Below are 11,591 nucleotides of genomic sequence, written 5' to 3'. Positions count from 1 at the left end.
GAGGTTTTCACTGTAGAAGGACTTTACTCTTTAAGAGTTATAGCAACATTCAAGTTAGTAAGACAATGTCGCTTAAAAACTGGAAAGTGAAAAGTGAAAAATCCATTTCAGAATAAATTATTTAAAATTATAACATAACATACCTATTATCATCTTGCCCAACTGAGGTAGAAGGAAGCTGTTTACCTAAGTCTTAGCTTCTTTTCAAAGTTTGGCACTAAAACAAATTTTAACATTGTGAAATAAAGATATAGCTATGAGATATATTAGAATCGACAGTTGTAGATGAATAAATAGAAGTTATATTGAAATTATCAAAGATTACAAAATTTTCAAAAGTGTAATTTTTCACAAAAATGTGTTCTTTCTTGAATATTTGTAAAAAATTAAAAATTAGAAATTAAAGTTAATAGTACGTATTCATTAATAAAATTGGTAATTGTTTCCATCAGCTCCCCCAAAATGACGGAGGTCTATTTTTTGGAGACAAGAGTGTACTGTCACTTCCCAACCAAGCCCTCAATGGGTAGGTTACCAAAATTAACCACCTTTCAAGAGGGAAGATTTCTTTCCCTACACACTTACTCCTTTTTCCCTTTGATAAAGGTTAGCTTATAATACACCACTATTTTTGGCTACAGTTCTGAATTATAACTATTTTGTAATATATACGTTTACTTACTTCTTATATTTACTATACGTTAGAAGAACTAAATTGTAATACTTAGACTCTGTAACCTGAAAATGTATCGGAAGGATTTATTTTATATGGTATACTTTTAATAAAAAAAGAAAATCGTTTAATAGTTAATCAGACTAGAACAATAAGTTTCTATTGAGCTGTAATTTAATAAGAATAAGATATTTATTCTATAGTTTGTCTGAATATTATAGTAAGGTTCTCTTGAGCTGTAAGTAAATGTGATTAAGATAATTATATATAGGGAGATGGTCAGGGTTAAGATAAAGATTTAATTAAGTTTTTTGATTTAAGATTAGATTTAAGTTTAAGGGTTAAGATTAGATTTAAGTTTAAGGGTTAAGATTAGATTAAGATAATTGTTTAATAGTCTGTCTGACTAGAATAGTAAGGTTCTTTTGAGCTGTAATTTAATAAGAATAAGATATTTATTTTATAGTTTGTATGAATATAATAGTAAGGTTCTTCGTGAGCTGTAATTGAAATTTTTTACAACATACTTACAACTTACTTTACAAAATCGTGAGATACTTTTTTTTCATCTTTTCATTTATACCCACACCTGTCAAATACAAAATTGACAATTAGCGGACTGCCTGATTGTTATATTAATTAAATAAATAGCATATTAGTGCACCCCCTAACCATCTTCACCTCATATATATCATAGAGGGTCAACAATCTTCTCATAATTTTACATTTTATATTTCTTAAAGAGGGAATATGTATTAGGTTTAAAGCATAGAATTGTATTTAAATATGTGAATAAATAACGGGGAAAACCATGAACTATTCCTTTATTTAAATAATTACATGTCTACTACAATCAACATATTGTATAAGTTCTGACAATTATTTAAACAAACACTCCTTTAAATTAAATCTAGTTATTAATTAGAGACATCATATTAAAGACTTTGACAACAAAATTGAGTATGTCAGTTTCTATGGCCAAAACAAAACTTATTGACTTTTAATTCAACAATATATCACAAATTTGTACTTCATTAATTCTTTTGACATAATTCTCGCCTTTGAATTCATAGCCTACTGATGATATTTATTCATTCACTGTACAAATATATGGAGGATGGTGGCGTGAAGGAAGGCCGAGTTAGATACCCTTCTCATGATGGTTGAGTTTGAAATCTGGAATGGAAATATGTAGGTTATATAACAATAGATATTCTATATTGGAGAATTATTGAACACAAATGTTAACTGCCTTAGCACTACAAAGTATTAACTCAGGTCCTTATTATTACTAAGGAGTTAATATCGACATACTATTACTAACCAAATAACATTAAAATTCTTACCTTTTAATTGCTATAAGGATCAAATTCCCTACCAACCTCCATCGAGAATTGATGGAAGCGGGAGTTTAAATCGACCCTCGATTTCCAATAAAACTCAGCCAGGTATCCAGCATTGTTGTTTTTATTCCTTCCGAATTGTGGGATATTACAGCGTCCCTCACCCCACGTCCTCTCAATATTTTGGATATGAATTCTTTTATCATCCGGGTTTAAAAAATTAATACTATGATTTACTGTCAGATGTTGATACTGTTGGTGGTGGATTAGATATATAATATCCTCTCCATAGGTCTGAAATGATGGTCTTCCATGAGGGAGTTAGCCGAGCAATCAGGGACGGTTTCAAAAAAACACCTCTTCCTCACTCTTTCAATCCCACCGAAGATCCATGATCCTTTGACTTCCCTCCCCCGGTTGTTTTTCCGTTTTCCAAACTTCTTCTCATCAATTTCTACCCTACTCCTGGACCACTAATGGTCCCACATCACTAGTGAGTCTAGACAAATCTCCCAAAAAAATTTGACCAATCCACCACTGTTTTGGAGGAAAAGCCACATTATAATAGGTCTAATTATTTAGGTATAATTATTTCTTTATTTAAAAATATAACACACCTAACATTCTCGAATAATCTAGCATTCTGTGAACATCATCTTTCTGAACCATTAGGAGGGGCCTTATCACAATTACTAACCAATGAAATGCCAATGAATACCAATGAAAGCTGAGTGTACAAATTGTTGTTTTTCAAAAGTAGGTTTGTTCCTTGAAATATTTTTTTCCCCTAAATTTCTTCGGCCACTTCCAATTTAATACTGGGAAAATTCGTTTTAGCATATTTTTGATAGATCAGAAAAAATGAGCTTTATTATCTTTTGTGAAGAGACCATTAGACGTATGAAGTTAGGGGCCTTCTTGGAAGATGTAACCAATAAAAGGTGAGAACAATAATAAAATTAACTTCTATAGATCAGAATAACATGTTATTTATAGGGAAAAAATATTTTAATGATAGAAATGTTAAGATTTCTATTTTTAGACCTGAAAATATTATCAAAATTTAAAATGAATGTATTCCATTCAGCACCCTTAATAACATAGGAATCCATGAGAATTACAGATGATTTGAACAACTTGGAGTTTTTTGCAAAAAACGGCAGATTCTCACCACTGTGCGGCGCCATTCATTTCTGTGTTGGTTCCATGAAATGAAAACTTAACCCCCCACCAAAGGTATAATAGGGTGGTACTCTATAGATGCCCTACCCCAGCAGTTCGTTGTGGAAGGTCGGAAACTCTCTACTAGCATCCTCTACCTCGGCGTGACTCTTGACAGGCACCTCACCTTCTCCAATCACGCCAGGAAGAGGCTTAAGCTAGCCCGCCAGAAGTCGTATAGACTCTGTCACCTGCTTACCTCACAGCAGATCTCACTCCGCCTCAAGCTGCAGATCTACAAGGCCGTCATACGTCCGACTCTTCTCCATGGCGCACCACTCATGCGGCACCTCTTCCGGACCACGTTAACCCAACTGCAGAGCTTCCAGAATTCCCTCCTTCGGCGAATAGTCAGAGGAACCTCACTCCAAAGGGCCAGGAATAGTGTTATCAGAGAGGAGCTCAAACTCCCTTCTGTGCCGGAATTCATAGGCCGTAGGCACATAAAATTCTTTGATGGGCTGAAAGCCTGTGCCAATCCCCTATTCCTGTTCCCAAGACCTGGGAGGTGGCAAAGCACGGTCCCCTTGGTCGACGTCCTCGCCGAGGGAAGGACTTCTGGCTCTGCAGCCTGAAGTCACCCACACCTCAACACAACCAGCCGGAATGGCCCCTCCCCATTCCTTGTTAGCCCCTGGCAGTACAGCCACTCGTGTAAAACCGCCTTCAGCGGACCCAGCTTGTAACATCTTATAATGCCACAAGGCAAAACAAGATAAAGTGTAATTAGTATATATAATCCTTAGTTTTAAGTAGTATATATAATTGTATTAGTTTTTAATAAATAAAATCGGAGGTTAGAAAAAAAAAAAAAAAACGATGCCCTACCTGTGTCAGAAATTACCAGGAACGAACATTATAAAAAATAAGGTCGAATGAGAAGATGTGAACATCGTCGCTATTATCCTAAACCATGGTTTGGGATAGTTGGCCCATTTGAGGAAGGAATTGTATATTAGAAGGAAAACATTAGCTGGAAATGAAGTAACTTGTTATAATTAGTTTAATAATTATTTTGAATGATAAATTATTAAATTTTGTTATTGAGCAGGTTGTACTAGTATTCCATATCCTTCATTTCTAAAAATATATGCGGGATACTATTTATTTTCATTATTATTAGTTAAACTGTATTAAATAAATTATTAACAATATTTTTCCAAAAAATTGCTGTATGAGTTTTACATTTATTCGTTTGAATCGGCTCGTTCATGAACAAGCTGTAACTGTTGATAGGCGCTATGATTAAAGGAAGGTTACTCCTGAGTTGTTATCTTGGAGGGGGGAGTTGGCTTGTATATTGATTAAAACATTTCCTTCTTTTATTAAAAGCATGCCGTGCCTTTTATTATTTCACAGTTTTGTTATTAATACATTTTATTATTAATTGTCGGATTGGTTATCACAAATATTACTGATATTTGTGTGATATCTAAATATAGTGGATTTAGCCAGTTCCTATTTGTACTTCTATTTACATTTAATTGAGTATCCTATTAATTTTCTTCAGACACAAGTAATTTTGGTACTTGGTGATTTCTATACCAAAAGAAATGGCTGATGAAACCTATACTTCATGTAGGTTTTTTTTTATTACTTTTAATGTTGCAAAGTCTTGTAAAAATGAGAAGTTTTACAAAACTGTAATCATATATTTAAAACAGCTGTATACCTGGATGTTACAGTAATTTCTTGATAAAATTGGCATACTGGTAGTTCCTCTTTAGTTTAATTATATTCGGTTTTACATTTTTTAAAGATTTTCTTAAACTCCTTATGTACATTAATCGATCTTTAATATTAGCTAATTTTTATCCTATTTGAATAGTCCGACTGGGACAAAATGTCAAATTTTAAAAATGGCTTCTTGTAATGTAACTTTAATTTATGTGTAGTTTAATTTTAAATGTAGCCTTTAAATCACCTGCACTTAAAATTAGGTACACATTTTAAGGTACTTACTTTAGTACAAATTTAATAAGGTGCTTTCATAATGATGTGAAGATAGTTGACCGTAGATATATAAGAGGAGATGGTCGGGGGTGCGGTCAACAGAAAAAACAAAAATAAACAAACGAATTATTTATTTGTGCCGACGTTTTGACCTGATTTTCAGGCCTTCATCAGGGTTGTAAAAACGAAAAGACAAAAACCATCATTCAGAGAGGGGAAAAAAAAGAATAAATAAATAAAATAAAATAAATAATAGACTAAAAAATTTAGAAATGTACATAATAATGAAATATAAATATAAATTAGTTGATTAATAACTATGGACAAAGACAGTAGTAGATTGATAACATTATTATTTATATACATATAAATTTGAGTAATAAATAAATGATACAGTGGATAAGAATGTTATATTGATGAGTAACATTAAAAGGTTTTTAATGTTACTCATAAATGTGTTATAAATTTAATTAAACATAAATTACTCATAAGGTTTTTAATGTTTCTCATCAATATAACATTCTTACCGACTGTATCATTTATTCATTAATCACATTTGTATGTACCTAAATAATAATGTTATCGATCTACTACTGTCTTTGTCCATAGTTAATTTCATAATTTATATTTTCATTTCATTATTATGCATATTTCCACAATTTGTATTCTATTATTTATTTATTATTTTGGTTTCCTCTCTGAATGATGGTTCTTGTCTTTTTGTTTTTATAGCCCTGATGAAGACCTGAAAATTATATCGAAATGTCGGCACAAATAAATAATTTGTTTGTTTATTTGTGTTTTTTCTGCTGACCGAACTCACTGACCATCTTCTCCTCTTAATAAGGTGCTTTGTGAAATTTAAGAAATTGATTTATTTTTTACTCAAAACCCAGTTTTATCTTTTTCAAATTGTTGAGGTGGGAGAAGTTCCAAATAGGATATAAACTATTCTATATTTTGCTTGTACAATACTTTGGGACATTATCCTTTACTCATGCACCATTGCATCCTCATATCTGTCATTTTTTCAATTTCCATTTTGAAATCATTTAGACACATATAGTTTAAAATTGTTTTATCATTTAATTAAAATTAAAGAATGGTTAATAATATATAACCTGCTCTTGACATTCTTTATGCAAGTTTGTTAAAATGAATAAGATTGCAACTAATAATTATCTCAGGTTTTAGTATTTTGATTTTAATAGGCTCTAACTTTATTATTATGTCCAATTTTTGTTTAGTTTTAAATTTATACCAATATTAGAGAACTTAGTACATCTATGTTATATTATTTTCTATCATTAACAGTGACATCTGTAGGGTTTTCCTCTCCAATATATAATTTTATCTCAGTGGACACCTAACACAGTTTATCGGGAAACTCGTCTGTAAAACTATTCCTAAAAACCGTTTGATTGTGGCTTTTAAAGCATAACTTAGTTAAACTCTGATTAATACGGCAAAAACTCAGTATTAATAAGTGCTCTACTTTAGAAAGAAATATTGAGCATGGAGTAAAGAATTAACAAATGTTTTGCTATTCTTCTTAAATAAACTTAAAAGTAACTTTTGGTGTTGTGCCGAGGATGAAAATTGGGATTTTTAATGCCAGCCCAAACATTACCAAAAATCAGACTATCTAAGCTTTTTGTTTATTTACTGTGTTTCTTGGACTATTTTCAGTCTTATAAAAAAATTATTATTGGTAATGTTTATAATTTTTTATTTATATTTGCCTTGATTAAATGTTGCTCTTATTCCACTTCTCTTAAAATTGTTACTTTTTTTATTACCCTTTAATTTATTCATACCACAATTGATTTTCTTAATAATGAGTATTTCTTGTTTCATTCACAAGTGTTAACAAAGTATTATATAACGGAATAGAGTTATCAATGAAAATTAATTAACATTATTAATAAATTAATATATTATTGGAATATGTTGCAGTATCAACAATTATTATCAAAGAAGAAGAGGGATTGGAGAGTGATTATGGTGAGGATAAAATTGACTTAATATAAAATCATGAAGAAGATGGTTAGGATTGCGGTCAAAAGAGAACAAAAATTGTTAACAACTATCTAGTTGCCGATGTTTCGCCCCACTTGGTGGGCTATCTGTCAGCTAGTTTTATCAGGGCTGTTCTAGTTGAGAGCTTTCTAGACTTTCTTTTATTTTGTCTCAACTTGAACAGCCCTGATAAAACTCTACAAAGTGGGGCGAAACATTGGCAAATTGTTGTTAACTATTTTTGTTCTCTTTTGACCGCACTCCCTGACCATCTTTTTCATAATACAAAATTATATGGTAAATTATTTATATTTACAATGATAAATTAATATAATTTTTGTTTTAAATTTTTTGAAAAAGATTCAGTCCTAATAGAAATCCAAATGTACCCATTGGCTTCATATTTACAAAGGCTTGCTAATCTGCTCGTGAGCCTCTCAGATATAGCTCCTTGTTGCTTCTTTCAGCTGTAAATTATGTCACAATTAATGTTTCAATAGGAACATAAGTACGAATAGCAATACCATTACACTAATTATGAGTGAAGTGTTAATGTTAATGGTCTCTTTTGTTCCATTTCTGTATTTCCTATGCTGATTTGAGGCTGCTGAAATCAGACTTTATTTTTTGTTTTTTTAGTTTGTTATTAACATTGTATCAATGATAGGAAATAGTAGCAATTATGCTCCTATTGTTGCCACTTTGAGCGGTAAATTATTTTCTCATAAATGTTTTCATAGCAGCATAAGCACAAACAAGTCCATTACATTAATTATGGGTGAAGTACGAATGTTCAGACTGCTCAAGTCTGGCTTTATTATGTGTTACTTTGGTTTCTTATGACATTGAAACATTATTTGTATAGATGTTATGTTTTTCAAACCCAAAATCTTTTGGGGTTTTCCTTAATTATTTCTAAATCTCGTTCACATTATGTGACTGTTCCATTTTCAGAAAGTTCATAAATTATAAAACATCCAAACCACAGCCTCCTGAATTTGCCCATTCGTTTGCTCTCACTACTACTGGAACGATAAGCCCTTAGTCTGTTATTGATAAGCCCTAAGCCCTTAGTCTGTTATTGATAAGCCCTAAGCCCTTAGTCTGTTATTGATAAGCCCTAAGCCCTCTGTTATTGATAAGCCCTAAGCCCTTAGTCTGTTATTGATAAGCCCTAAGCCCTTAGTCTGTTATTGATAAGCCCTAAGCCCTTAGTCTGTTATTCTGCTGCACCTTTCAGTGGCTTACTTGCTTTTATGTTCATTCCACATACTAACTTGCCATGGTATTCATTGTCAATCATTTCTCTCAATTTAATTTTGTATTCATCTCTGGAGATTTAAAACCTTCAAGATTTCTATATAAGTCTACATCAAGTTCAATTATTCTTTCATTCCACTTATCCAATAGACCTTGCCCCATTTTCTATTTTTTATGAACCAAGAGATACTAGACATTAACTGGCACTGCAACTATCAACGCCTAAGTAATCATTATTATTCATTCTATTCTTTATAAATCAACCAAAATCACCTGGTATATTACAAAATAATTTTTTTGTGTTTAAGGTTTTGAAAACCGCACATAAATTTTTATTTTTCAATAGACATTATGAGACAGTTACTAATATAAAATATTAAATGAAATAACATTCACCAAATGTTCAGTGATTAGAAGAGTCCTTACTTATCCCTAAAAGTAACAAAAAGAAATTTTTTATCGAGTTAAAATTGAATCAAATCACATATTATAAGATATTTTCTTTTCTTGGCTTCTCTTAATTATTATTCTCATTTTGGCAGATAGACTTAGCCAAGTGAAACAAGAACTGCTTCAACTGGACAAAGGTGAGTTATATTGACCCGTGACGGGGGTCGCACCTCTTTGTATTTTATTAACCCGTGACGGGGGACACACCTATATTGTATTTTATTAACCCATGAAAGGGGTCGCACCTATACAAAGTAGGCCATTCTAAATTTGATCGTTATTAATCTTTTTGAATTGTTTGATTTTTCATTGTGTTTATGTTCATTTACTAGTGAGCTTTACTCTTGGGTTGTTTGTTACTTCTTTTGTTAGTGTTAAAAACATAAAGTTTGTTCTAGTTGAATCTGTTAACACCATAATATATAATTATCTTGTAGATTATTTGTAAATAGTATTTGAGTTGTATTAATGTTTAATTTAGTTACATTTAACAACCATCTCCGTTTTTAGTGGAGTTCCGGCTAATTAGTGGTGATAGCGTCTAAGCAGCCCTGTCTGCGTTTATAATTTAATAGTTTGAACATTTTGAGTGCATTAACAGACATTACATTCCTAAACCAGACCTTATCTGCGTTTCGACTTGAATATTAATTTTTGTTAATTAGTCAGCTCGCCTAATACATTAAAATAACTTGACCCTGTCAAGTGCCAATGTGGACATCTTGGCTTTTGGGACATTTCGATTGTTTATGAGCCGTTGCACCAACTTTAGACCAGTTTAAAATTGCAGCTGTGTATTTAGCTACAGAGCTGCGACCTAGACATCTCTGCAGCACTCTTCCTCTGACCTATCGTAGTGGATCAATTTTTCGTTGAGCAGTATTCATTTATTTTTTTGTAAATTATTTTATTTTCTTCTTTATAATTTATTTAGGTAGTTTTATTTTGTTTAAGGTGTTATTTTTACTTTTAGTCATGCATTGTTTTAGTCATCTTTTGTTTATTTTAGTTTAAGTTTTCAAAAATGTTTATATTCGAACTAGCTAGTTATTTGTTTAAAGCCTTCCAACAAAAAGACATAGTCGATTTGAGGTGGCTTTAACAGGATCCATTTTTGCTTTTTGGTAAAATATTTCTTGATTATCTGGGGAAAAAAAAAGTTATTGATTTATATTTTAGCTACATGTTTAATTTTGAACATCTTCATCTACAATTAAACCATCCCTGTATGATACTTAGACAGAGCTTTATGAACTAATTTTAAACAATATATTGACACTAATTACGTCATTCAAATAATGAAATACAATAAATAAGTGAAGTACTGTTTGAGCAAATCATATCAGAGTGTTTGTCATAAACTTGTGTCTAGAAGACTACTGTAATTCTGTTGTAACTACTGCTGGAAGAATTTCTAAATCATGTGTTTTGCTCTTTATGTATCTTAAATCAATCCATAGAGATTATCTATATAAATAAAACAATCGCAAAAATGTGTCCAATTCCTGTTATCGACATCAATTTTTATTTTATAAGTTAATTTTTTCTCGTATTCATTCTGAATCCTCATTTGAATACATGTTAAATGATGTGAAATTGGCATGAATATAAATAAATTAAATTATATGTATAAATGATTGACTGTATTTTTCAAAATATTGAGGAGATGGTCGGGAGTGTGGTTAAAAAAAGGAACAAAAAATAGTTAACAATTATTTATATATATATGTATATATAGTTGACCGTAAAAATTGATATATAGGAAGATGGTCAGGGTTGCGGTCAATAGTGAAACGAAAATAGTTGTAAACTATTTTCATTTCACTTGTGACCGCAACCCTGACCATCTTCCTATATAATTATTTATATAGGAATTCCGCCCCATTTTGTAGAGCTTCATCAGGGCTATAAAAGATACTAAAGCAACTAAAAATATTTTGACCTAGTAAGATAATAATATACAAAAAATTAAACTAGGTAGGGCTAAAAATTAAGTTAATATAAGTGAAAAAAAAAATTATACAAAAAGAAGAAATAAAAATAGTTATAGTAAAAATTAGACAATAAGTATTTATAAAACAAATCATGTAAATTATTAAATTTTAAATCAACAGGAGACGTAATAGCTCATAAAAATAGAAAAGTAGATGTGAGAAATTAAAAAAAAATTAACACACTTAAAGATGAAAAATTAAGGAAACAAGTTGAGAATAAATAAATGTCATGACAGAATAAATAACATTAATAATAATAAATAAGTAAAGAAGAAATCAGAACCTCCCACCTGTTCCAGTTAAAAAATATCAAAAGAGAAGAAGTGTACTCACAGAGTGGTTAAATGATAGAATACGTACCAAAGAAAGAAAAATGTTTTAAATATTTTGAGTTGTTTTTATCTTTTTTAGCTCCGATGAAGCTTTGGAAAGTGGAGCGAAACATCGGCACATTAATAGTTAACTATTTCCTTTTTTTATATGTATAAATAGTTGACCGTAAAAATTGATATATAGGAAGATGGTCAGGGTTGCGGTCACAAGTGAAACGAAAACAGTTTACAACTATTTTATTTTCCAACGTTTCGCCCCACTTTGCAGGGCTTCATCAGGGCTAAAAAGATACAAAATGAAACTATGTTAAGATAAAATGATAGAATTAAAAATAAAAAGATACAA

At 30.9% G+C, this 11,591-nt stretch overlaps 1 protein-coding gene and 1 long non-coding RNA gene across 5 annotated transcripts in view; one reads left to right on the top strand and one right to left on the bottom strand.

The window, feature by feature from the left end:
* Positions 1-1,480: 1,480 nt before the first annotated feature.
* LOC136795148 (uncharacterized) lies at positions 1,481-2,523 on the bottom strand. The gene is made up of 2 exons (XR_010842713.1): positions 2,020-2,523; positions 1,481-1,849 (listed from the first exon to the last, which is right to left on the bottom strand). It is a non-coding gene; the product is annotated as an uncharacterized lncRNA (long non-coding RNA).
* A 1,992-nt stretch (positions 2,524-4,515) lies between these two features.
* LOC106691023 (uncharacterized) overlaps positions 4,516-11,591 on the top strand; it is an 18,693-nt gene continuing 11,617 nt past the window's right edge. For 3 of the 4 annotated variants that reach the window (XM_067044788.1, XM_014436666.3, XM_014436663.3), the window contains exons 1-3: positions 4,516-4,815; positions 7,147-7,194; positions 9,012-9,056. In XM_067044788.1, coding sequence (XP_066900889.1) covers positions 4,791-4,815; positions 7,147-7,194; positions 9,012-9,056 — 118 coding nt within the window. In that variant the 5' untranslated portion in view covers positions 4,516-4,790. The remainder of the gene's footprint in view (positions 4,816-7,146; positions 7,195-9,011; positions 9,057-11,591) is intronic. The other variant, XM_014436665.3, reaches the window with a different exon arrangement.

This window comes from Halyomorpha halys, unplaced genomic scaffold (genome assembly GCF_000696795.3).
Source record: "Halyomorpha halys isolate HHAL.00 unplaced genomic scaffold, Hhal_1.1 Scaffold2035.1, whole genome shotgun sequence".
Classification (NCBI taxonomy): domain Eukaryota; kingdom Metazoa; phylum Arthropoda; class Insecta; order Hemiptera; family Pentatomidae; genus Halyomorpha; species Halyomorpha halys.
Note: the sequence above shows the minus strand (reverse complement) of the source record. Positions and strands in the feature narration are given on the sequence as shown.